At 39.2% G+C, this 22,654-nt stretch overlaps 2 protein-coding genes across 4 annotated transcripts in view; both read left to right on the top strand.

Annotated features, from left to right (window-relative positions):
* EDA2R (ectodysplasin A2 receptor) overlaps positions 1–22,654 on the top strand; it is a 69,724-nt gene that overhangs the window by 4,563 nt on the left and 42,507 nt on the right. For all 3 annotated transcript variants that reach the window (XM_049704636.1, XM_033439139.2, XM_033439140.2), the window contains exon 2: positions 10,927–11,023. In XM_049704636.1, the coding sequence (XP_049560593.1) occupies positions 10,953–11,023 (71 nt within the window). In that variant the 5' untranslated portion in view covers positions 10,927–10,952. The remainder of the gene's footprint in view (positions 1–10,926; positions 11,024–22,654) is intronic.
* LOC101283849 (centromere protein N-like) lies at positions 7,611–8,434 on the top strand. The gene has a single exon (XM_033439142.2). The coding sequence runs from the start codon at positions 7,645–7,647 to the stop codon at positions 8,374–8,376; it is 732 nt and encodes a 243-aa protein (XP_033295033.1). The 5' UTR covers positions 7,611–7,644; the 3' UTR covers positions 8,377–8,434.

Below are 22,654 nucleotides of genomic sequence, written 5' to 3'. Positions count from 1 at the left end.
GCAATCATAGGCTTCTTGTTGTATCAGTTTCACCTTTTCCCCACTACCCCGCCACCTTTCTTTTTCTTAGGAAGTCTAAAAAATAAAAGGCAAGAAATATTTTGGCATCAATATCTCATCCTGTACAGACAGGCTTCATTCTATGGACTGATTCTCCCATTCAGATTGGAAGGATAAGTAGCCCTGAGCTGTGCTTGCAAATGCTCATCAGTTTGTATGTCTGTTTCTTTAGGATATTTCTGACCTATGAGGAAGGGATAGTGTACATGATAGGGGGATACATGGGATCCCCAAGGGATAGTGTACATGATTGCTGTGGGAGAAAAGGCACTGTTCTTATTGACATCTTCAGAGAGATACAACTATTCCAGATAGTTGGTAAACTGGACAGGGTGGAGAGAATGTGGGGCAAGACCAAAGAACATTAATAAAAATCAGAAATGAGAGCACTTGACTGAGTTTTATCCAGCTCCTAGCCCTGTAAAGAAATCATACCATTAATCCAGTTTTCAGCTGGGAGAACTCAGTCAAAAGCATATCCTCTGTGGAAAGTCACCTAGTACTGCTGGCGATGTAACTAATTTTTGATGATACCACTAATTTCATTGTATCTTGTGGTGGTCAGTACATGAATGTGACTCACTTTGGCTAGGGACACTGTGGAACAATAGCAGGGGTTTTGGGTATTGGTTGTTTGGCCTGTAGCCTCTCTCCAATGTCCTTTGCTCCCAAACTCTGGGTGGAATAGAAACAACACTCATAGCAACCCCTCACATGTGTAGCACAATTTGGAGTTTCCAGAGCACTCTCACATACATTATCTCATTTTTCCCTTGAACATCATCCAGCGTAGTTCCGTACCTTTGCTCCCACTTGGGAAGACTGTTTCAGCAATCATTAAAGTGATATTTTCCTCTCATAATCAGCCCAAAGATTGCTGGTCTTAATTATATCACCATATTCTTGGCTACACAGTTCTTTTCTCCCCTCCCTTTAACAATTTTTTTCAGCAGTTCCAGACACTAACTAAATATTTATATATTTTTTAGCTTTTTTTCCGCCTCAATTTACAGTCTTTTAAGTTATGTTTGTCTTTTCTAGATTTGTGCTTTTTTGTTGTGGATGTGTGTGCTTCCACATGTTTTGAAGGAGAAAAATTTTAACTCACATGGTTAACATTTGCTTTTGGCTGAATTGAAATTGTCCAACTGGATATTAATTCTATCTGTACAGTGACAATTGTTTATAATAAAATTTTCTTTACTTTTCTACTCCAGCATCTTTATTCTTGCTGAGCCATTATCTGTTGCTCTGTACACCAGAATAAAGAACAAGGTAAATAGGTGTGACTTCCTTAATTTTGCACAGCTTCCTTCATTCTCCTCTGTTGGTATACTAATCCTGACATTACTGGACCAAATGTTGCTATCACTAACAGTTGTATTTCTTCAGCCACTTTGGAAATGGAAAGAGAAGCTTGTTAAAAACTGTAACAACCACCTGTGGTCTCTGAATTATTTCTATTCCATGCACATATTGTGATATACTTGAATATTAAGACAATTTATTTTTGTCACATACCAACAAAATAATATATTTCCAGTCCTGATGCTCCTTCACCTCCCTGCACCAACAGCTGACACTGCTGCTCATCTTTTACTTCTTAAAACTTTGTCCTGTACTGTCCCATCTGAGTTCTATTCTTTCTTCCCTGGATTCCCCTTCTTGGTTACTGCTGGCTAATCTTCCTCTACTAGCTTCACATATGGATGTCCCTTAGTGTTTTGTTCTTAGCATTTTTCTTTGCTCATCTAAGCCTCTGCCATGATTTACCTAGGCCAATGGTGCTCTACCTTCTGAAGATTTTATTTAATTGGTCTAGGGAATAGGTATGTTTTAAAGTACTCCAGACGATTCTGACGTGCATCCACGAGCTGGTATTTTTATGCATTTGACTTATCTCTAGCCCAACCTATGTTCTACATATTTTAATTGCCTGCTAGGCACCACAACTGACATGGTCCTTTGTCCCCTCAAACTTTTCATACTTAAAACAGTTTGAAAAACTGAGTGCATTGTCTCTTTTTTTCCTAACAAGCAACTCCCCTTTCACACTTTTTGCACCCTGAGTTTCTCCTGGTTTCTCAGGAAGAAACTCTCAGAATCTTCTCTGACTTATGTCTTTCTCTTGGCTCTCACATCCATGTAATTGTAAGGTCCTGTGAACTTACTTTGTAAGATCTGTATCTCCCACCATCACTTCATTCCTGTTCCTACTGCTACCATCTTTGTCCTGGCCCTCATATCCTAGGGCTTGAGCAGAAACCCTGTCTAGCCATTCTTTAAACACATATTAGTATTCAAAACATACCTTTGTCCCAACCTAAAAGATTGCTGATGAAATAGTAAATTTAAGTGACAGCCTGGGAGGACCTCCATTCCCTATTTTAGAGTTCAATACTGCCTTGGAAAGCATGCCAAACTCATGAGTCTTAAATCACCTGTGAGTTCTGGCTTTATTTAATGCTAGTTAAATAAATTTAGAGGCATTTTTTTCTTTAAGCCACAGTTTTTAAAATCTATGAATTGGTGATAATAATCCATGGCTTATTCTCAGGGTTACTGGAAGGACATGTTGAGCTAACTGATAGTAAACCCTTTAAAACTGTGAAACCTTTCACTCAGAAGATTGTTACCGTTATTTTGTAAATTTTTACCATTCACTCATCCAACAAATATTTATTTAGTGCCTATTGTATGCCAGGCACTGTTCTAAGCATGGGGGATGAAGTAGTGACCACGACAGTACCATGATCTCATGGTGCTTACATTCTAGTTGGGGTAGAAACAGGCAATAAGGAAGTAAATAAGATAAAGTGTGTCAGATGGTCACAAGTGCTACTGAGAAGAATGAAACAGGAGAAGGGATAGGGAATATGGAGGGAACTTGCAGTTTTGAAACAGTGGTCAAGAAACCTCACTAAGAAGATAATTTATATCAAAGAACTGAAGAAGATGAGGAAGGTAGCCATGTAGTTATCTGGGGGAAAACATGCCTGAATAAGGGAACAGCAAGTGTTAAGGCCTTAAGGTGGAAGCATTTCCTGATTAGTTTGAGGAAGAGCAAGGAGGTTGGCATGGCTGGAGTTAAGGGAATAATAGGAAGAATAGTAGATCATGGAGTCAAAGAGGTGATGGGGTGGTAAGCAGATCATCTAAAACCTCATTGACCGTTATAAGGACTTTAGTTTATTGAGTGAGGTGGAGAGGCATCGATGGATTTTGAGGTTGGAAATGACATGATCTAACATGTTTTAAAAGAACCATTCCACCCTCAGCCCTTTTAACTCTATCACCTATTATTTCCAGAAAAAAAATGGGTAGGCCCCAGGTTACTCCCTCACCAAGTTCCCTCTGAATATGGGGGAACAGAAAGACTTTTTTCTGACTGCACCTTATATTCAGGTGAAACATACAAGAGCCAAAAAGAGCCCTTAAAACAATGATTTTCAAAGTTGGCTGCACATGAGAATCACCTGGTGAATTTTTAAAATACATCAGAATCTCAGGAATGTGACCCAGGTATAAGTGTTTTTTTGAAGCTCCCAAGGTGCAGCCTATACTGAGAACCACTAATCAAAGAGATTGACCAAATCCTCATGATATGATTGGGACCTTGAGTTTGGAAGTGGGGAGGATCATGCTTCTGATGGCAGAGCTGGACCTGGGACCACTTACCATTCTGAGGAATGCAGAATTCACAAATACTTGGACAGGAGGAAGATAAGATGTTTCATAGTTTGGAAGCAGATTATGGGCAAGAGAAAGCTGAGATAGGAGTATCCCTGGGCCAGGCCAGGAAGGAGAAGGCTGAAAGCCAGCACCAAATGATAAAGCAACATCTGAATTATAGGCCAAACATCTGGAAATGATGAGGGCACTACACAGATTAGAAGCTTGATTTTCAAAGAAAGTACTGTTCTCACGGCCAGACTGAGCAACTACTTTGATTTTTGCCAGTCCTCTGCACGTGGGTGACTGGGTAGGCTCACAAGGAGAGGAATGGGCAGGGCATGGACCAGCTGCTGTCTTTCTCATCCTCTTTAATCCCACATCTCCTGCACTGCCCAGGAAAAGCAAATATCTTCCATGAAGTCCTGAGTTCTTAATTTAGACCTGTCATCTTGTTCTGCCCACCCGTCCTAGAGACAGAATGTTTCATCCCACAGGCATGTGCAAGTTGAGAAGAGCAGCAATCGTAACCTGTGGCCAGAGGCAGCTGCACTGGCAGTAGTCTGAGTATCTAACATCCAGGAGAAACTTATCCAACATCAATTTTTAAGGCACAGTGAGCTCATGTGGGAATTATTATTAATGTCAGCCTCATTACTTCTCCTTTTCCCTGTCAGGTTGCATTCTTATTTTTCTAGTTTATTTTTTTTAGTGGGGGAGTGGATCAGGACAGGGGGATGGACAGAGTGAGCAGTCACATGACAGAGACAGACAAAATAAAGAGATATTCTAGTCATCTTGCCACTTGTCAACACCTCTGGTTAAACCCAATCAATATACCCAAATAGCACCTACTAGATAAATTTGGGGGAAAAAATCATTTGGAGGGCATATATAAGAATATTCATAGTAGCTTTTTAAAATTTTAATTTGGGGAATAAATTAAACAATGTCTATTAGAATGATACAGGGTAATTCACAGTATTAAAGAAAAAGCTGAAGAACTAGGTTTTTTAAAAAATTGAAACATAATTCACATACCATAAAATTCACTTTTCAAAGTGTATAATTCACTGTTTTTTAACATATTCACCAAGTTGTACAACCATCACTACTATCTAGTTCCAAGCCATTTCCTTACCCCAAAATGAAACTCATATCCATTAAGTAGCTATTTCCTATTCTCTCCTTTCCCCAGCCCCTAGCAATTACTGGCCTACTTTCTGTCTCTATGAATTGCCTATTCTGAACATTTCATATAAATGGAATCGTATAGTTTTCCTTTTGTGTGGCTTCTTTCACTTAGCATAATATCTTCAAGTTTCAACCATGTTGTAGTCCTCATCGAGTACTTCATTCCTTTTTCTGGCTGAATAATATTTAATTGTATTGATAGACCACATTTTGTTTATCCACTTAGTTAATTTACATTTGAGTTGTTTCTACATTTTTGACTATTATGTATAATGCTGCTAGGAACATTCATGTACAAATTTTTGTGTGGATATATATTTTCAGTACTTTTGGGTATATACTAAATATTGGAATTGCTGGATCACATGGTAACTTTATGTTTATTATTTTGAGGAACTGAAAAACCATTTTCCAAAGGGACTGCACCACTTTACATTCTCACCAGCAATATATGAGGGTTGCAATTTATCCACATCCTTGCCAACACTTAATCATCCCCTTTTTTGTTATAGCCACCTTAGTGGGTATGACGTGGGATTTCATGGTGATTTTGAGTTGCATTCCCCTAATTGCTAATGACGTTGAGCATGTTTTAATATCCTTATTGGCCATTTTTTATATCTTCTTGGAGCAATGTATATTCAAGTACTTTGCCCATATTTAATTAGGTTATTTGCATTTTTATTGTTGAGTTGTAAGATTTCTCTATTTTTTATATATATATATATATATATATATATATATATATATATAAAATCAGTTCTCTATAATTTATAGGGTTTTTTTCTCCCATTATGTGGGTTGTCTTTTTATTTTCCTGATATTGTCCTTGAAGCACAAAAGTTTTAAATTTTGATTAAGTAAAATTTATCATTGTTTTCTTCTTGTTGCTTTCTTTTTGGTGTTGTATCTAAGAAACCATAGCCTAATCAAAGGTCACAAATATTTATACCTATATTTTCTTATAAGAAAGAAATATTTAATTATAAACATTTTTATGTTTTCTTATAAAGCTCTTTTAAGAGTTTTATAGGTTTATGTCTTTCATTTAGAGGTTTGGTCCATTTTGAGTTAATTTTATATATGGTGTGAGGTAAGGGTCCAATTTGATTCTGTTTTATGTGGATACCCAGTTGTCACAGTGCCTTTTTTTGAAAAGCCTGTTCCTTTCCCATTGAACTGTCTTGGCACTCTTTTTGAAAAGCAATTGACCATAGTATAGCAACTTTATTGTAAATGGTTACAAATTAAAAACAGTTCAATGTCCATTAACCAAAAAAATGCATAAATAAATTGTGGCATATCCATATAATGGGGTACTACACAGCAATGGTAAGGAATGAATATTGCTACATACAGTGTAATGGATAAATCTCACAGACATTACATTGAGCAAAGAAAGCCAGAAACAAAAAAGTCCTCTTGGGCTTCCCTGGTGGCGCAGTGGTTGAGAGTCCGCCTGCCGATGCAGGGGACACGGGTTCGTGCCCCGGTACAGGAAGATCCCACATGCCGCGGAGCGCCTGGGCCCGTGGGCCATGGCCGCTGAGCCTGCGCGTCCGGAGCCTGTGCTCCTCAACGGGAGAGGCCACAACAGTGAGAGGCCCACGTACCGCCAAAAAAAAAAAAAAAAAAAAAGTCCTCTTTTTTTGAAATATTTATTTATTTATTTATTTGGCTGTGCAGGGTCTTAGTTGTGGCACATGGGATCTTCTTTTTTTTTTTAACATCTTTATTGGGGTATAATCGTGGGATCTTCTTTTACCACGTGCGGGATCTTTTAGTTGTGGCATGTGGGATATTTAGTTGCAGCATGTGGGATCTAGTTCCATGACCAGGGATCAAAACCGGGCCCCCTGCATTGGGAGCATAGAGTCTTAGCCACTGGACCACCAGAGAAGTCCCAAGAGTGCTCTTATATGAATCCAATTTATATGAAGTTCAAGGACAGATTAAACTAATGATTGTGACAGAAGTCAGAATAGAAATTACCTGGGAGACGGGGATGGCATTGACTGGGAAGGGGCATGAAAGGGTCTACTGAGGTAATGGAAAGGTTTTTGTATTTGTATCTTTATCTGGATAGCATTTGTATGAGTATATACATATGTCAAAATCTTATAGGTCTGTCTATATTGCTGTCTTATACAGCAGTTTGGAAGATTCAGACATCTTCTGTGACATTTTAGAAGAGTGTTAGCTGCAGTTATAGGATGCTTCAGAGTAGCTCTGATTTTCTCAAAACCTAATTATTCTCTCTCACCTTCTCTTAAAATAAAAAGGCAGTACATCTACCACAGGACACTGCTGACCACAGGGAAGAACTTTACATAAGGTCTGAGTTTGTCCCTGGGTAATAATTTAACCATTCTTAGACAATTTTACCCATATGCCCTGACTTCTTCAAAACAGATCAGAGTCTATGTGGCTTTCTTCTCTTTTAAAAAGGCAATTTGTTAAACTTATAATGAAAGACAGTTTAATTTGTATGCTTTGGATAAACAGTTTGACAAAAGAGGGGGGAAAAGTCCTTTGTTCATCCCCTGGGACCTGATATGGGGATTTGGCAATACGCCCAACTTGCCTAGACACAGGTCTCAAAGCCAAAGTTAGAGGGACATGTTAAAATTCATGCCACATGCCAGGGCGGCGGGAACTGCAATTGGTGGCTTTGAAGGTGCAGCAGGCGGGAACATCTGATGAGAGAGCCAGCCGGCGATGTGTGCCAAAGAGATGGATGAAACTGTTTCCGAGTTTTTCAGGAGGACCATCTTGAAAATCCCATTGACTGAAATGATGACAATACTAAAAACCTGGAATTTTTTGTCTGAAAATCAACTGCAGACTGTAAACTTCCGGCAGAGAAAGGAATCTCTTGTTCAGGACTTGGTTCTGCTTTGTGAGGAAAATCGTGCAAGTCTCAATGATGCAGCCCTTTTAGACATCATTTATACTCAATTTCATCGGCATCAGAAAGTTTGGGATGTTTTTCAGATGAGTAAAGGACCAGGTGAAGACACTGACCTTTTTGATATGGAACAATTCAAAAGTTCATTCAAGAAAATTCTTAAGAGAGCATTAAAAAATGTGACAGTCAGCTTCAGAGATGCTGAGGAGAATGCAGTATGGATTCAAATTGCCTGGGGAACACAGTATAGAAAGCCAAACCAGTACAAACCTGCTTACGTGGTGTATTATTCCCAAACACCATATGCCTTCACTTCTTCCTCCCAACTGAAAAGCAATCTACCCCTTCTGGGTCAGGCACTGACAATTGCTAGCAAACACCATCAGATTGTGAAAATGGACCTCAGAAGCCGGTATCTGGACTCTCTTAAGGCTATTGTTTTTAAACAGTATAATCAGACCTTTGAAACTCACAACTCTACTACACCTCTACAAGAAAGAAGCCTTGGGCTAGATAGAAATAGTATGTGTGTTTTAAGATAAAAACTGAAATTTGGAAGGACATTCCTTTTCAGATTTCTGTCACCCAGGAAAACATTTATGTACCAGGATGTGATTCAAAAGTATTTACTGTTTTCAGAAAATTGAAAATTACATTTCTGTTGAAGTGGGGAAGCTAAGCTACCATAATCTCTTTTAGAATTTACTAGACTGGCATCTAATAATAATCAGAACAAAAACAAAAATTAACTAACAGTTGTTGAGCATTTCTTCTGTGCCAGGCACCATACTAAGGTGTTTATATGAGTCATTTCCTATTTCTTCACAGCAGTCCCATGAACAAGCTCTTTTCATCAGGAAACTGGGTTTCAGAGAGGTTTAGTAACTTGTGAGGCAAAATCACATAGCTAGGAATCGGCAAAGCCAGGAGTGAAATCCGAATCTGAGTCTGGAGCCCAGGCTCTTAATGCTTCCTGAGTACTTTATTGCATCTCACAGGTATTGCGTTATTTACAAATTGAAGGTCTGTGGCAACCCTGCATTGAGCAAATCTCTCAGCACCATTTTTCCAACAGCATTTGCTCATTTCACGTCTCTGTGTCACATTTCCATAATTCTCACAATATTTCAAACTTTTTCATTATTATTATATTTGTTATGGTGATCTGTGATCAGTGATCTTTGATGTTACTACTGCAAAAAGATTACAACTCCCTGAGGGCTCAGATGATGGTTAGCATTTTTTAGCAATAAAGTACTTTTAAAAAAAAAAATCATGCCACATGTTTATTACATGGGAGGGGCTCTGGATACCAAACAGAATAGGCTGTCTCAGACACCCAAAGGCCAGAAACAGCTGCTATGGAGATTTCAGATGCCTATATAAGGAGCTTATCTCAAGGGCAGGACTGCTCTTTGGCTCCTGACAATGTTTTTCTGTTTCTGTGAGCAAGAGAAGGATACAGGGGAGTTGTCCAGACCAATATGCTGGCCCTGTGCCCATGACACTTAATTCCCTTGTCATGAGGGCTGTAAGACCACTGATGGTTTTTGTTCTTAATGAGAAGATGGGGTAGGGAGGGGAGCGTGCGTACTGAGGGTGACACTATGGGCCAGTAATCGAAACAACATAGGAGGTAACATCTTCAGCTTGTGCAAAAATGGATTTTGTAGTCCACTTTCTTCTGAATGAATGCATGGGAAAGAATGGCCCAGTTGATGGTGGGAAAAGGTGCATTCAAGCAAAAATGCCAGACAGGATGACTTATCCCATCGCTATTGGGGACTTTTGAAGGGAGGAGTGATGGTCTCTCAAGGTGCACATTCACACTCTCCTCTCTTCTGACTGGAAGTACATACTTAGGACTTTCAGTACTTTGAGAAGCCACCTGAAGTTCACCTTGGCATGAAGTTAAGGAGTGCACAAAAGAATCTCACCCCACCTTTCTCTTTGAGTAGTGCAAGCTCCATGTATCAGTTACTTACATTAAAATTCACCTTTGTATAAAACTCTCTGTCTACATACTTAACTCTGTCTTATTTTGTATAGCTTTTCAAATCCTTCAGAATGCTTTTATGGACCTTAGCTCATTTAATCATCCCAAGACCTATATAAGGTAGGTGAGGAATATACTTCCCCCTTTCTTCAAATTAAGTAACTAAGGCCAGAAAAAATAAAGTGAATCATCCAGGATCATAGGTTGAATGAAGAAGAGCCAAGTAAGTTGACCAACCATCCCAATTTACCTGAGACTGTCCCAGTTTTAACACTGAAAGTCTCATGTCCTGAGGAGGCTTCTTAGTCCTAAGCGAAACTGGATGATTGGTTACCCTATATCCAGGATAGAACCCATATCTCCCAACACTCTGACCAATACTAGTGCCACTGCCCTATGCCATTTGTATTATGAGAACTGTTATGTGACTAGTGTTTCCTTTTATCTACACCTTAGTGTACCAGCACATTTCTTCATGCTGCGTCATTCTCCCCTCCTACCCAGACAAGGACAGAAGCAATGACAGCTAGTTCTCCTCAAACTTAAAGACAGTTTTGGCAAAAGGGAACCATGTTTCAGCTTTCTCATCCACAAAGGAAGGATGATAATCTCTATATTGCTTACCTCACATGGATGTTGTATGGATCAAATATAATGGGTATTAAAGTGCTTTCTAAACTGTTAATAGCTGGTAACATGTGAGAGATTGTGGTTATTCTCTACTCCCTAGGCAGAAGCCAGCTCCTTGTCTTATTCTCTTTCCAGTTCAGCAAGTGTTATAGCCACTAACTGTGTGAACTTTGGTGAATCCCTTGGTCTCTGTGCTTCATTTTCCTCATATGCAAAATTAGGCTAATAATAATTATTTGTATGGTTGTTTTAAAGGTTGAATTATTACTTGTAAGCCATTTAAGAGTTCTTGGCACATGGTCAGTGCTATATATGCATTAGCTGTTTTGGGTTGCCTTTCTCAACCCTTATAACCCAGGACCAGAGACTAGATTAAGAGGCCCATAAACCAATTGACATGGAAGGCACTACTTACTTTGAAATCCCTTTCCGCTAGTTCCCTAATTGTTGTGTTGTGTACCCATAGCATTCCCACCATGGATTGCCAAGAAAATGAGTACTGGGACCAATGGGGACGGTGTGTCGCTTGCCAACTCTGTGGGCCTGGACAAGAGCTCTCCAAGGTAAGTCCCCCTGGTCAGGATACTTATTTCTGTCACATCTTAAGAACCAGACTGGCAACCAAGAGAGTCCAAGATTAGCAGAATCATCCCCATCTGTGTCTAATCAGTTTAGTAGATAAAACAAACCAAAGATTATGACAGGGGACTTCTCTGGTTGTCCAGTGGTTAAGACTTCACCTTCCAATGCAGGGGGTGCGGAATCCATCCCTGGTCAGGGAGCTAAGATCCCACATGCCTCAGGGCCAAAAAAACCAAAACATAAATCAGAAGCAATATTGTAACAAATTCAGTAGACTTTTTAAAAAAATGGTCCACATCAAAAAAAACAAAGATTGTGACGATAGCAGTCACAACTCCATTAAGAAGTCAACCTGGCAACATCAGGGGCAGGGGAGGATTCCATGAGATAGTGGGGTATTTCAAGAGTAAATGTGTAATGCAAAGGCCTAGGAAGGCTGTTTGGTATTAGGGACATATGTCAACTAAAGAAGGGCCCACTCATTTGCGGTTCAGGAGCCAGATATCAGGTCTTGGGAATTGGAAAGAAAGAAGAACTGAGTAGTCTGAAATGTGGCCTCTGTCTAGAGGGACTGGGCCACTGAGGAAACTGCAAGAGAGGCTTCATTGATGGGGAACTAGGGAGGGTCTAGAATCCCAATTAGTGGTAAGGGTCAGAACAAAACCACCCACAAAGCAGGGATTTTATACACAGCCCTGGCTTGCAGAGCTGGAGCTGCTTAATTGTTCCTGCTTCAGGTCCCTATTGGTCCCAAAACCTGGGGGTGGTATTAAATTTAGGCTGCAGCTGGGAACACAAAGTCTGGGAACAGACAGTCGGCAGATTTTTTTTTCACACTCACATATTTTATGCAGTTGTTCATTAATTCAGCAATTACTTATTGAACACCTACAAAGTGGCAGGCATGGTTGTAGCCACTGTGGGTATGGTAAAACAGACAAAATTCTTGCCTTCATGAACCTTACCTTTTAATTAGTGGAGCAAACAATGAACAAGATACATACATAGATATGGAAGTATGACAAGAATTATTTACAGTGACCTGATACAGAGTGACTGGGTGGCTGCTTAGATCAGGTAGCAAGGGAAGGCCTCTCTAAGGAGGTGTCTTCTGGGGAGAGAATACAGCTAGTGCACAGTTCCAAGGTGAGAATGAGCTAGGCATGTTCAAGAAAGAGGAAGAAGGTAAGTGCAGCTGGTGATTGGTGAGTGAGAGGTAGACTAGTACATAATGAGGTCACAGAGGGAAGTATCGGCCAAACCATGGGAATCTTTAAGTTTATGATGAGAAATTTTAATTTTTTAAAAAGCACACCAAGAACCCTTTGGATGGTTTTATTTAGGAGAGTGACATGATACTCTGACTGAAACAAAATGTATCAATTATTTAGCCGGCCTCCTTCCTACCTCCCTATTTCACAAATGAAGAGACTAAGGCCCAGGGATATTAACAGACAAGCACTAACTCTAATTTTAACTCTTTACACATAGCATTCTATACCACAGTGGGGTGCCCACATGGTTAATAAGGGATCCCAAGACCAAGGAAAAGTCTTCAGAAGTTAGGTCATGCTAGACATTAGGATGGACCAGATGGAATAAGCTACTTAGCTTGACAAAATCTATTTTAAATATCACATTCATCTTCATGATCAAAAAGCTTGGCACTCCTATAAGAACAAGCTCTGAGAAATGTTCCTGTCATGTACATGGCCATTACCTTTAAAACCATCCATATTTACAAACCTGAACTTCTCCAAGGGAGAAAAATAGGTCTTTCTGTTAAACTGCTGTTACCAAATTCTCAAAAAGTGGCCCATGATGAAATGTGCATTTGTCTAAGCACCTCTTTGGTTGTCATTTATTTCAGCACCACTAGAAAGCTCAGAAAAAATGAATGAACTGCAGTATTGTGTTCCTGCAACTGCTTATGTAAAAACAGCTTGTACTTGTATAGCAGTCTGTACTTTGTAAAGAGTTTTCATGTGCATTATCTCATTTGGCTCTCGAGTCTCACCAAGAAGGTATTATGAGCCCCATTTTAGATGTTGAAACTGAGACTCAGAGAGCGTATGTGACTTGCTCAAAGTCACAGTGTTCAGTAAAAATTGAATACACATGGGTTTGAGTCCCAGCTTTGCTGTGGGCAAATTAATCTTTGATTAAATTAAGATGTACTAAGTTAAAAGTAACATAAAACTTACCAGTGACTTGAACCATAAACACATTTATTTATGTAATGAAATTTGGAAGCAGGGATCCTTGTGGTTGGGTGGGCAGATCAACAATATTGTCAAGGACCCAGGCTCTTTTTATCCTACATCCTGGGCACCTTGCTATTTTTTCCTCATGCTTGTGGTCTCTTGGTTACCATAACTCAAAGCATTACATCTTCACATCAGAGTCAAAGTCAGGAAGAAGGGGCAGAGACAAAGTAGCGTGACATTGTTAGTGAAGAAGTATTTTCCTAGAAGCTCCACAACAGATTTCCCTTTGTATGTTATGGGCCAGAGTTGGGCATTATAAGTATCTCAAAACTGCTGGGAATGCTAGGACATGAGTACCTGGCAAACAAAAATGGGATTTCCATAATGGACTAAGACCAATCACGAATCACTTCTTGGACTTCCCTGGTGGCGCAGTGGTTAAGAATCTGCCTGCCAATGCAGAGGACATGGGTTCGAGTCCTGGTCCAGGAAGATCCCATATGTCACAGAGCAACCAAGCCTGTGTGCCACAACTACTGAGCCTGCGCTCTAGAAGCCACAACTACTGAAGCCCGTGTGCCTAGAGCTCATTCTCTGCAACAACAGAAGCCACCGCAATGAGAAGCCCACACACCACAATGAAGAGGAGCCCCGCCTCGAGACAAATAGAGAAAGCCCTCGCACAGCAACAAAGACCCAATGCAGCCAGAAAGGAAGGAAGGAAGGGAGGGAGGGAGGGAGAGTCAGTTCTTGAGGCTGGTCACTTTGCCACCCAGAATGAAATCAGTGTTCTGTTAGTAAGGAAGAAAATGGGCAATGACTTTTGGATAAGGAATTAACAGCATCTGACACAGGCTTGTTTTTATAATTTCTTTTATTTAGTTTTAAAGTTCACTCATATGAACCATAAACATCACTGTAAATAAAACTTTAGAAAAAATCAACACTCTTTCCTCAGGACACATTTTTAGAAGTATAATTGTCAAGCTAAATAATGCATACATTTTTAAGATTCCTGTAATATATTAGCAGATTACACTTGTGATAATTTTTACTAATTTCCACTATAATTACATTTATTTTCAACATTTCATGGAATTCTTATATCCCAGAAGCCTAACCACACATAAATAATGTGTGTTTCTATCATCTATTAATTTTGTCTTCCTTTGTAACATTAAATCACTAACATATGAGGACTTCACGTTCATTTTTTTTTTTAACTTTTTACTATTTGATAGGGGAAAATATCACCTTTTGGTGTTTATTTGCAGTTTTGTGAACCGTTTCTGTTTGCTTGTTTTTTCTGTTCTATTCATTGTTTATTGTTCATTCTTCACTCATGTAAGGCACCTGAGTAGAAAAACAGATAGAAGAATATGGGGTATTTTAAAAATCATTTATATAATGTGTAATACTTTTAAAAATCAGAAATGGTCTTGAATTTTATTTCATTTTATCATTCATTATCTCTTGACTATTTTATGTATGTCCCTTTGATATATTAATTTGATGACATATATTAATAAATTCCAAAATTAAAGTATCTTGCATCCCAAGGATAATTTTATTGTGATTTTGGATTAAATGCCCTCTTATGTTTTATAAGTTAATATTTTATTTATAATAAATAAGTACTCAGCGCTATCAGCATCAAAACTTATTTAAGAACTGTGCTAGCTTGGTAAAATTAATTAAGAAGATCAATGTTTTTCTGGTTATAAAACTGGTTAGTAGCAAAAGAGTTTTGGGGGACTTGATCATTTGAACAAATTTTCTTTGCTTCCTCATTAGGAAAGAAAAATTTCAATATAAATTTTTCATGATAATTTCTTCCTTTTTAATTTCTTAAGAAATGAAATATCTATTTATTCAAGGAATTCTTGTTGAGGACAATTTGTTAGTGTTTATCCACTATGCCAATCTCTGCTCTTAATTGGTGTACTTAAACCATTTATATTTAAGGTAATTGTTGATATGTTAGACCATTTTATCATTTTATTTTTTTGTTTCTTATTCTTCCGTTTGTCTTTTCTTGCCCCGCTGTGGGTTACTTGAACATTTTTTTTTAGGATTCCATCTTGATTTATTTGTAGGGTTTTGGTACAGTTTCCTTGAAATCATTCTGGGTACAGTAAGTCCCCTACAAAGTTCAGATGCGAACTTTCAAAGATGTGAAAATGCATTCCATCAACATCAGGCGTGAGTGAACTTGAAACTTGTCTTCCATCTCCTATTGTTGATGATCCTTCAGCTCTACCATCTCCCACCTCCTCTCCCTCCTCCAGTCAGTAACTCTTCTTGCCTGTTCACTCAATGCCAGCCCCTGTATGCCAGCTGTTGTACTGTACTACTATACTTTTCAAGGTACTATACTGTAAGATTCAAATGTTTTCTTTACTTATGTGTTTGTTTGTTATGTATTATTTGTGTGAAAAGTATTATAAATCTATTACAGCACAGTACTATATAGTCGATTGTATTTGTTGGGTACCTAGGCTAACTTTGTTGGACTTATGAACAAATTGGACTTAATGAACATGCTCTCAGAATGGAACTCCTTTGTATGTAGGGGACTTACTGTATTACAATATACACATGTGACTTAACACTCTCCACTGTTATCAACATTTTACCATTTTTTACCATTTTTAGTACAGTATGGAAACATTACTTCTACTTAGGTTCCTATACTTTCCTCACTTTCAAATATCATTGCTTTGACTATCAGGTAATTTTATGATTTTTTTTTTTTTTTTTTTTTTTGCGGTACGCAGACCTCTCACTGTTGTGGCCTCTCCCATTGTGGAGCACAGGCTCCAGATGCGCAGGCTCAGTGGCCATGGCTCATGGGCCTAGCCGCTCCGTGCCATGTGGGATCTTCCCGGACTGGGGCACAAACCCATGTCCCCTGCATCAGCAGGCAGACTCTCAACCACTGCGCCACCAGAGAAGCCCTTTTTCTTTTCTTTTTTTAAGTGTTTATTTCTTTATTTCTTTATTTCTTATTAGTCATCCATTTTATACACATTAGTGCATACATGTCAATCCCAATCTCCCAATTCATCACACCACAACCCCCACCCCCCGCTGCTTTCCCGTCTTTGTGTCCATACATTTGTTCTCTACTTCCATGTCTCAATTTCTGCTCTGCAAACCGGTTCATCTGTACCATTTTCTAGGTTCTACATATATGCTCTAATATACGATATTTGTTTTTCTCTTTCTGACTTATTTCACTCTGTATGACAGTCTTTATACGCATACACATCTCTACAAATGACCCAATTTCGTTCCTTTCTATGGCTGAGTAATATTCCATTGTATATATGTACCACATCTTCTTTATCCATTCCTCTGTTAATGAATGTTTAGGTTGCTTCCATGTCCTGGCTATTGTAAATAGTGCTGCAGTGAACACTGTGGTACATTACTCTTTTTGAATTATGGCTTTCTCAGGTTATATGCCCAGTAGTGGGATTGCTGGGTCATATGGTAGTTCTATTTTTAGTTTTTAAGGAACCTCCATACTGTTCTCTATAGTTACTGTACCAATTTACATTCCTAACAACAGTGTAGGAGTGTTCCCTTTTCTTTACATCCTCTTCAGTATTTATTGTTTATAGATTTTCTGATGATGTACATTCTGACCAGTGTGAGGTGATACTTCATTGCAGTTTTGATTCACATTTCTCTAATAATTACTGATGTTGAGCAGCTTCTCATGTGTTTGTTGGCCATCTGTATGTCTCCTTGGGAAAAATGTCATTTTAGGCATTCTGCCCATTTTTGGATTGGGTTCTTTGTTTTTATGATATTGAGCTGCATGACCTGTTTGTATACTTTGGTAATTAATCCATTGTCAATTCTTTCATTTGCAAATATTTGGTTGGCCAAGAAGTTCATTCGTGTTTTTCTGTACCATCTTATGGAAATCCCCAAACTGACATTTTGGCCAACCCAATATTTTTTGTCCCATTCTGAGGGTTGTCTTTTCATTTTGTTTATGGTTACCTTTGGGGTGCAAAAACTTTTAAGTTTAATTAGGTCCCATTTGTTTTTGTCCTTATTTTCATTACCCTGTGTGGTACATCAAAAAAGATCCTGCTGTGATTTACAACAAGCAGTGTTCTGCCTATGTTTTCCTCTAAGAGTTTTACAGGGTCTGGCCTTACATTCAGGTCTTTAATCCATTTTGAGTTTATTTTTGTGTATGGTGTTAGGGAGTGTTCTAATTTTATTCTTTTACATGTAGCTATTCAGTTTTCTCAGCACCATACTTTGAAGAGACTCTCTTCTCTCCATTGAATATTCTTGCTGCTTTGTCATCTATTAGGTGACCATAGGTGTGTGGGTTAAACTCTGGGCTGTCTATCCTGCTCCACTCATCTATAGTTTTGTTTTTGTGCCACAACCATACTGTCTTGATGACCATAGCTTTATAGCACAGTCTGAAGTCAGGGAACCTGTTTCCTCCAACTTCGTTTTTCCTTCTCAAGATTGATTCGGCTCTTTGGTGTCTTTTGTGTTTCCATACAAATTGTAAAATTTTTGAGCTAATTCAGTAAAAAATGCCATTGGTTATTTGATAGGAATTGTGCTGAATGTGTAGATTGCTTTGTGTAGTATAGTTATATTCACAGTATTGATTCTTCCAATTCAGGAACGTGGTATATCTTTCCATCTGTTTGTGTTGTCTTGGATTACTTTCATCAGTATCTTATAGATTTCTGAGTACAGGTCTTTTGCCTCCTTAGGTAGGTTTATTCCTAGTTATTTTATTATCTTTGTTGTGACTGTAAATGAGATTGTTTCCTTTATTCCTCTTTCTGATCTTTTGTTTTTAGTGTATAGGAAAGCAAGAGATTTCTGTGTATTAATTTTGTATCCTGCAACTTTACCAAATTCACTGATGAGCTCTATTAGTTTTCCTGTAGAATATTTATTAGGTTCAATGCATAGTATCATGTCATCAGCAAACAGGGACAGTTTTAATTCTTCTTTTCCAATTTGGATTCCTTTTACTTCTTCTCTGATTGCCATGGTTAGGACTTCTCAAACTATGTTGAATAATAGTGGCATAAGTGGACATCTCTGTCTTGTTCCTGATCCTGGAGGAAATGTTACAGTTTTTCACCACTGAAAAATGATGTTTGCTGTGGGTTTTTTTGTATATGGCCTTTATTATGTTGAATGAGGTTCCCTCTTTGCCAACTTTCTGGAGAGTTTTTATATAAATGAGTGTTGAGGGGGACCTTCAAGATGGCGGAGGAGTAAGAAGTGGAGATCACCTTCCTCCCAACAAATACATCAAAAATACATCTACATGTGGAAAAACTCCTACAGAACACCTACCGGACACTGGCAGAAGTCCTCAGACTTCCCAAAAGGCAAGAAACTCCCCAGGTGCCTGGGTAGGGCAAAAGAAAAAAGGAAAAACAGAGACAAAAGAATAGGGATGGGACCTGCACTTCTGGGAGGGAGTTGTAAAGGAGGAAAAGTTTCCATACACAAGGAAGCCCCTTCACTGGTGGAGACAAGGGGTGGAGGGAGGTGAGCCTTGAGGCACACAGGAGAACACAGCAACAGGGGTGCACAGGGCAAAGCAGAGAGATTCCCGCACAGAAGATTGGAACTGACCAGCACTCACCAGCCTGCGAGGCTTGTCTGCACACCCAGCGGGGCTGGTGGGGGCTGGGAGGTGAGGCACAGTGTTCGGAGTTCAGACCCCAGGGAGAGGACTGGGGTTGGCTGCATGAACACAGCCTGAAGGGGGCTAGTGCACCACAGCTAGCTGGGAGTTCAGGAAAAAGTCTGGAACTGCCTAAGAGGCAAGAGATCATTGCTTTTGGGTGTGCAAGGAGAGGGAATTCAGAGAACATCCTAAAAGAGCTCCGGAGACAGGCGTGAGTCGCGGCTATCAGCACAAACACCAGAGAAGGGCATGAAATGCTAAGGCTGCTGTTGCAGCCACCAATTAGCCTGTGTGCAAGCACAGGTCACTATCCACACCTCCATTCCCGGGAGCCTGTGCAGCCCGACATGCCAGGCTCCCATGATCCAGGGACAACTTCCCTGGGAGAACACATGGCGTGCCTCAGGCTGTTGCAACATCATACTGGCCTCTTCTGCCCCAGGCTCATACCGCATTCCATACCCCTCCCTCCACCCCGCCCAAGTGAGCCAGAGCCCCCTAATCAGCTGCTACTTTAACCCCTTCCTGTCTCGGGGGAGAACAAACACCCTCAGGTGACCTTCACGCAGAGGTGGGGAGAAATCCAAAGCTGAAACCCAGGATATGTGCAAACAAAGAAGAGAAAGGGAAATTACTCCTAGCAGCTTCAGGAACACCAGAATAAATCTCCACAATCAACTTCATGTACCCAGTATCTCTGGAATACCTGAATAGACAATAAAGCAACCCAAAATTCAGGGGGTGGACTTTGGGAGCGAATGTAGACTGGGGGTTTGCATTCTGCATCTAATTTGTTTCTGGTTTTATGTTTATCTTAGTTTAATACTTAGAGCTTATTTTTACTTGTAGATTTGTTTATTGATTTCTTTGCTCTCTACCTTTATATATATAAACATATATTATTTTTCTTTTTCTCTTTCGGTGAGTGTGAATGTGCATGCTTCTTTGTATGATTTTGTCTGTACAGCTTTACTTTTGCCATTTCTCCTAGGGTTCTCTCTTTCCTTTTCTTTGGTATTTTTTGTTCGTATAATCTTTAGCACTTGTTGTCACTGGTGGATTTGTTTTTTGGTTGGGTTGCTCTGTTTTTTTTTTTTAATTAGTTTTTTATTTTTTGTTTTTAATAATTTTTAAATTTTAATAATTTTATTTCTTTTCTTTTCTTTCTTTCCTTCTTTCTTTTTTCTTCTTCATTTTCTTCTGAGCCGTGTGGCTGACAGGGTCTTGGTGGTCCAAATGGTTGTCAGGGCTGAGCTTCAGAGGTTGGAGAGCTGAGTTCAGGATACTGGTCCACAAGCGACCTCTTGGCCCCATGTAATATCAAACGGTGAAAGTTTTCCCAGAGATCTCCATCTCAATGATAAAACCCAGCTCCAGTCAATGACCAGCAAACTACAGTGATGGAAACCCTACACCAAACAACTAGCAAGACAAGAACAAAACACCACCCAATAGCAGAGAGGATGCCTAAAATCACAGTGCACAGACACCCCAAAACACACCACCAGACGTGGTCATGCCCACCAGGAAGAAAAGATCCAGCCTCATCCACCAGAACACAGGCACCTGTCCCCTCCACCAGGAAGGCTACACAACACACTGAACCAACATTAGCCACTGGGGACAGAAACCAAGACCAAGGGGTACTACAAACACGCAGCCTATGAAAAGGAGACCCCAAACACAGTAAGTTAAATAAAAGGGGAAGATAAATATGCAGCAGATGAAGGAGCAAGGTAAAAACCCACCAGAACAAATGAATAGGAAATAGGCAGGCTACCTGAAACAGAATTCAGAGTAATGATAGTAAAGATGATCCAAAATCTTGGAAATAGATGGAGAAAATACAAGAAACGTTTAACAAGGACCTAGAAGAACAAAAGAGCAAACAAACAATAAAGAATGACACAATAAATGAAATTAAAAATTCTCCTGGGCTTCCCTGGTGGCGCAGTGGTTGGGAGTCTGCCTGCCGATGCAGGGGACGCGAGTTCGTGCCCCAGTCTGGGAGGATCCCACATGCCGTGGAGCGGCTGAGCCAATGGGCCATGGCCGCTGGGCCTGCACGTCCAGAGCCTGTGCTCCACAGCGAGAGAGGCCACAGCAGTCAGCGGCCCACGTACCACGAAAAAAAAGAAATTCTCCAGAAGGAATCAATAGAAGAATAACTGAGGCAGAAGAACAGATAAGTGACCTGGAAGATAAAATAGTGGAAAAAACTACTGTAGAGCAGAATAAAGGAAAAACAATGAAAATAATTGAGGAAAGTCTCAGAGACTGCTGGGACAAGATTAAACACAAAAACATTTGAATTATAGGGGTCCCAGAAGAAGAAGAGGAGAAAAACGGGACTGAGAAAATATTTGAAGAGATTATAGTTGAAACCTTCCCTAATATGGGAAAGGAAATAGTCAAGTCCAGGAAATGCAGAGAGTCCCATACAGGATAAATCCAAGGAGAAACATGCCAAGACACATATTAATCAAACTATCAAAAATTAAATATAAAGAAAAAATATTTAAAGCAGCAAGGAAAAAGCAAAAATTAACTTACAAGGGAATCCCAATAAGGTTAACAGCTGATCTTTCACCAGAAACTCTGCAAGCCAGAAGGGAGTGGCAGGACATATTTAAAGTGATGTAAGGGAAATGCCTACAACCGAGATTACTCTAACCAGCAAGGATCTCACTCAGATTTGAAGGAGAAATTAAAAGCTTTACAGACAAGCCAAAGCTAAGGGAATTCGACATCACCAATCCAGCCTTACATCAAATGCTAAAGGAACTTCTCTAGGCAGAAAACACAAGTAAAGGAAAAGATTTACAATAACAAACCTAAAATAATTAAGAAAATTGTAATAGCATATGTATATGTATAACTGATTCACTTTGTTATAAAGCAGAAATTAACATACCATTGTAAAGCTTCAATAAAGATGTTTAAAAAAAAGGTAATAGGAATATATATTGATAATTACCTTAAATATAAATGGATTAAATGCTCCAACCAAAAGACCTAGACTGGCTGAATGGATACAAAAACAAGACCTGTACATATGCTATCTACAAGAGACCCACTTTTGTCCTAGGGACACATACAGACTGAAAGTGAGAGGATGGAAAAAGATATTCCATGAAAACGGAAATCAAAAGACAGGTGGAGGAGCAATTCTCATATCAGACAAAATAAACTTTAAAATAAAGACTATTACAAGAGACAAAGAAGGACACTACATAATAATCAAGGGATCAATCCAAGAAGAAGACATAACAATTGTAAATATTTATGCACCCAACACAGGAGCACTTCAATACATAAGGCAAATGCTAACAGCCATAAAAGGGGAACTCAAATGTAACACAATGATAGTAGGGGACTTTAAGTCCCCACTTTCACCAATAGACAGCTCATCCTAAATGAAAATAAATAAGGAAACACAAGCTTTAAATGCTACATTAAACAATATGGACTTAATTGATGATTATAGGACATTCCATCCAAAAACAGGAGATTACACTTTCTTCTCAAGTGCTCATGGAACATTCTCCAGGATAGATCATATCATGGATCACAAATCAAGCCTTGGTAAATTTAAGAAAATCGAAATCGTATCAAGTATCTTTTCTGAACCACAACTCTATGAGACTAGATACCAATAACAGGAAAAAAGCTGTAAAAGATACAAACACGTGGAGGCTAAACATTACACT

Source organism: Orcinus orca, chromosome X (genome assembly GCF_937001465.1).
Source record: "Orcinus orca chromosome X, mOrcOrc1.1, whole genome shotgun sequence".
Lineage (NCBI taxonomy): Eukaryota > Metazoa > Chordata > Mammalia > Artiodactyla > Delphinidae > Orcinus > Orcinus orca.
This window is presented reverse-complemented; position numbering and strand designations above follow the sequence as displayed.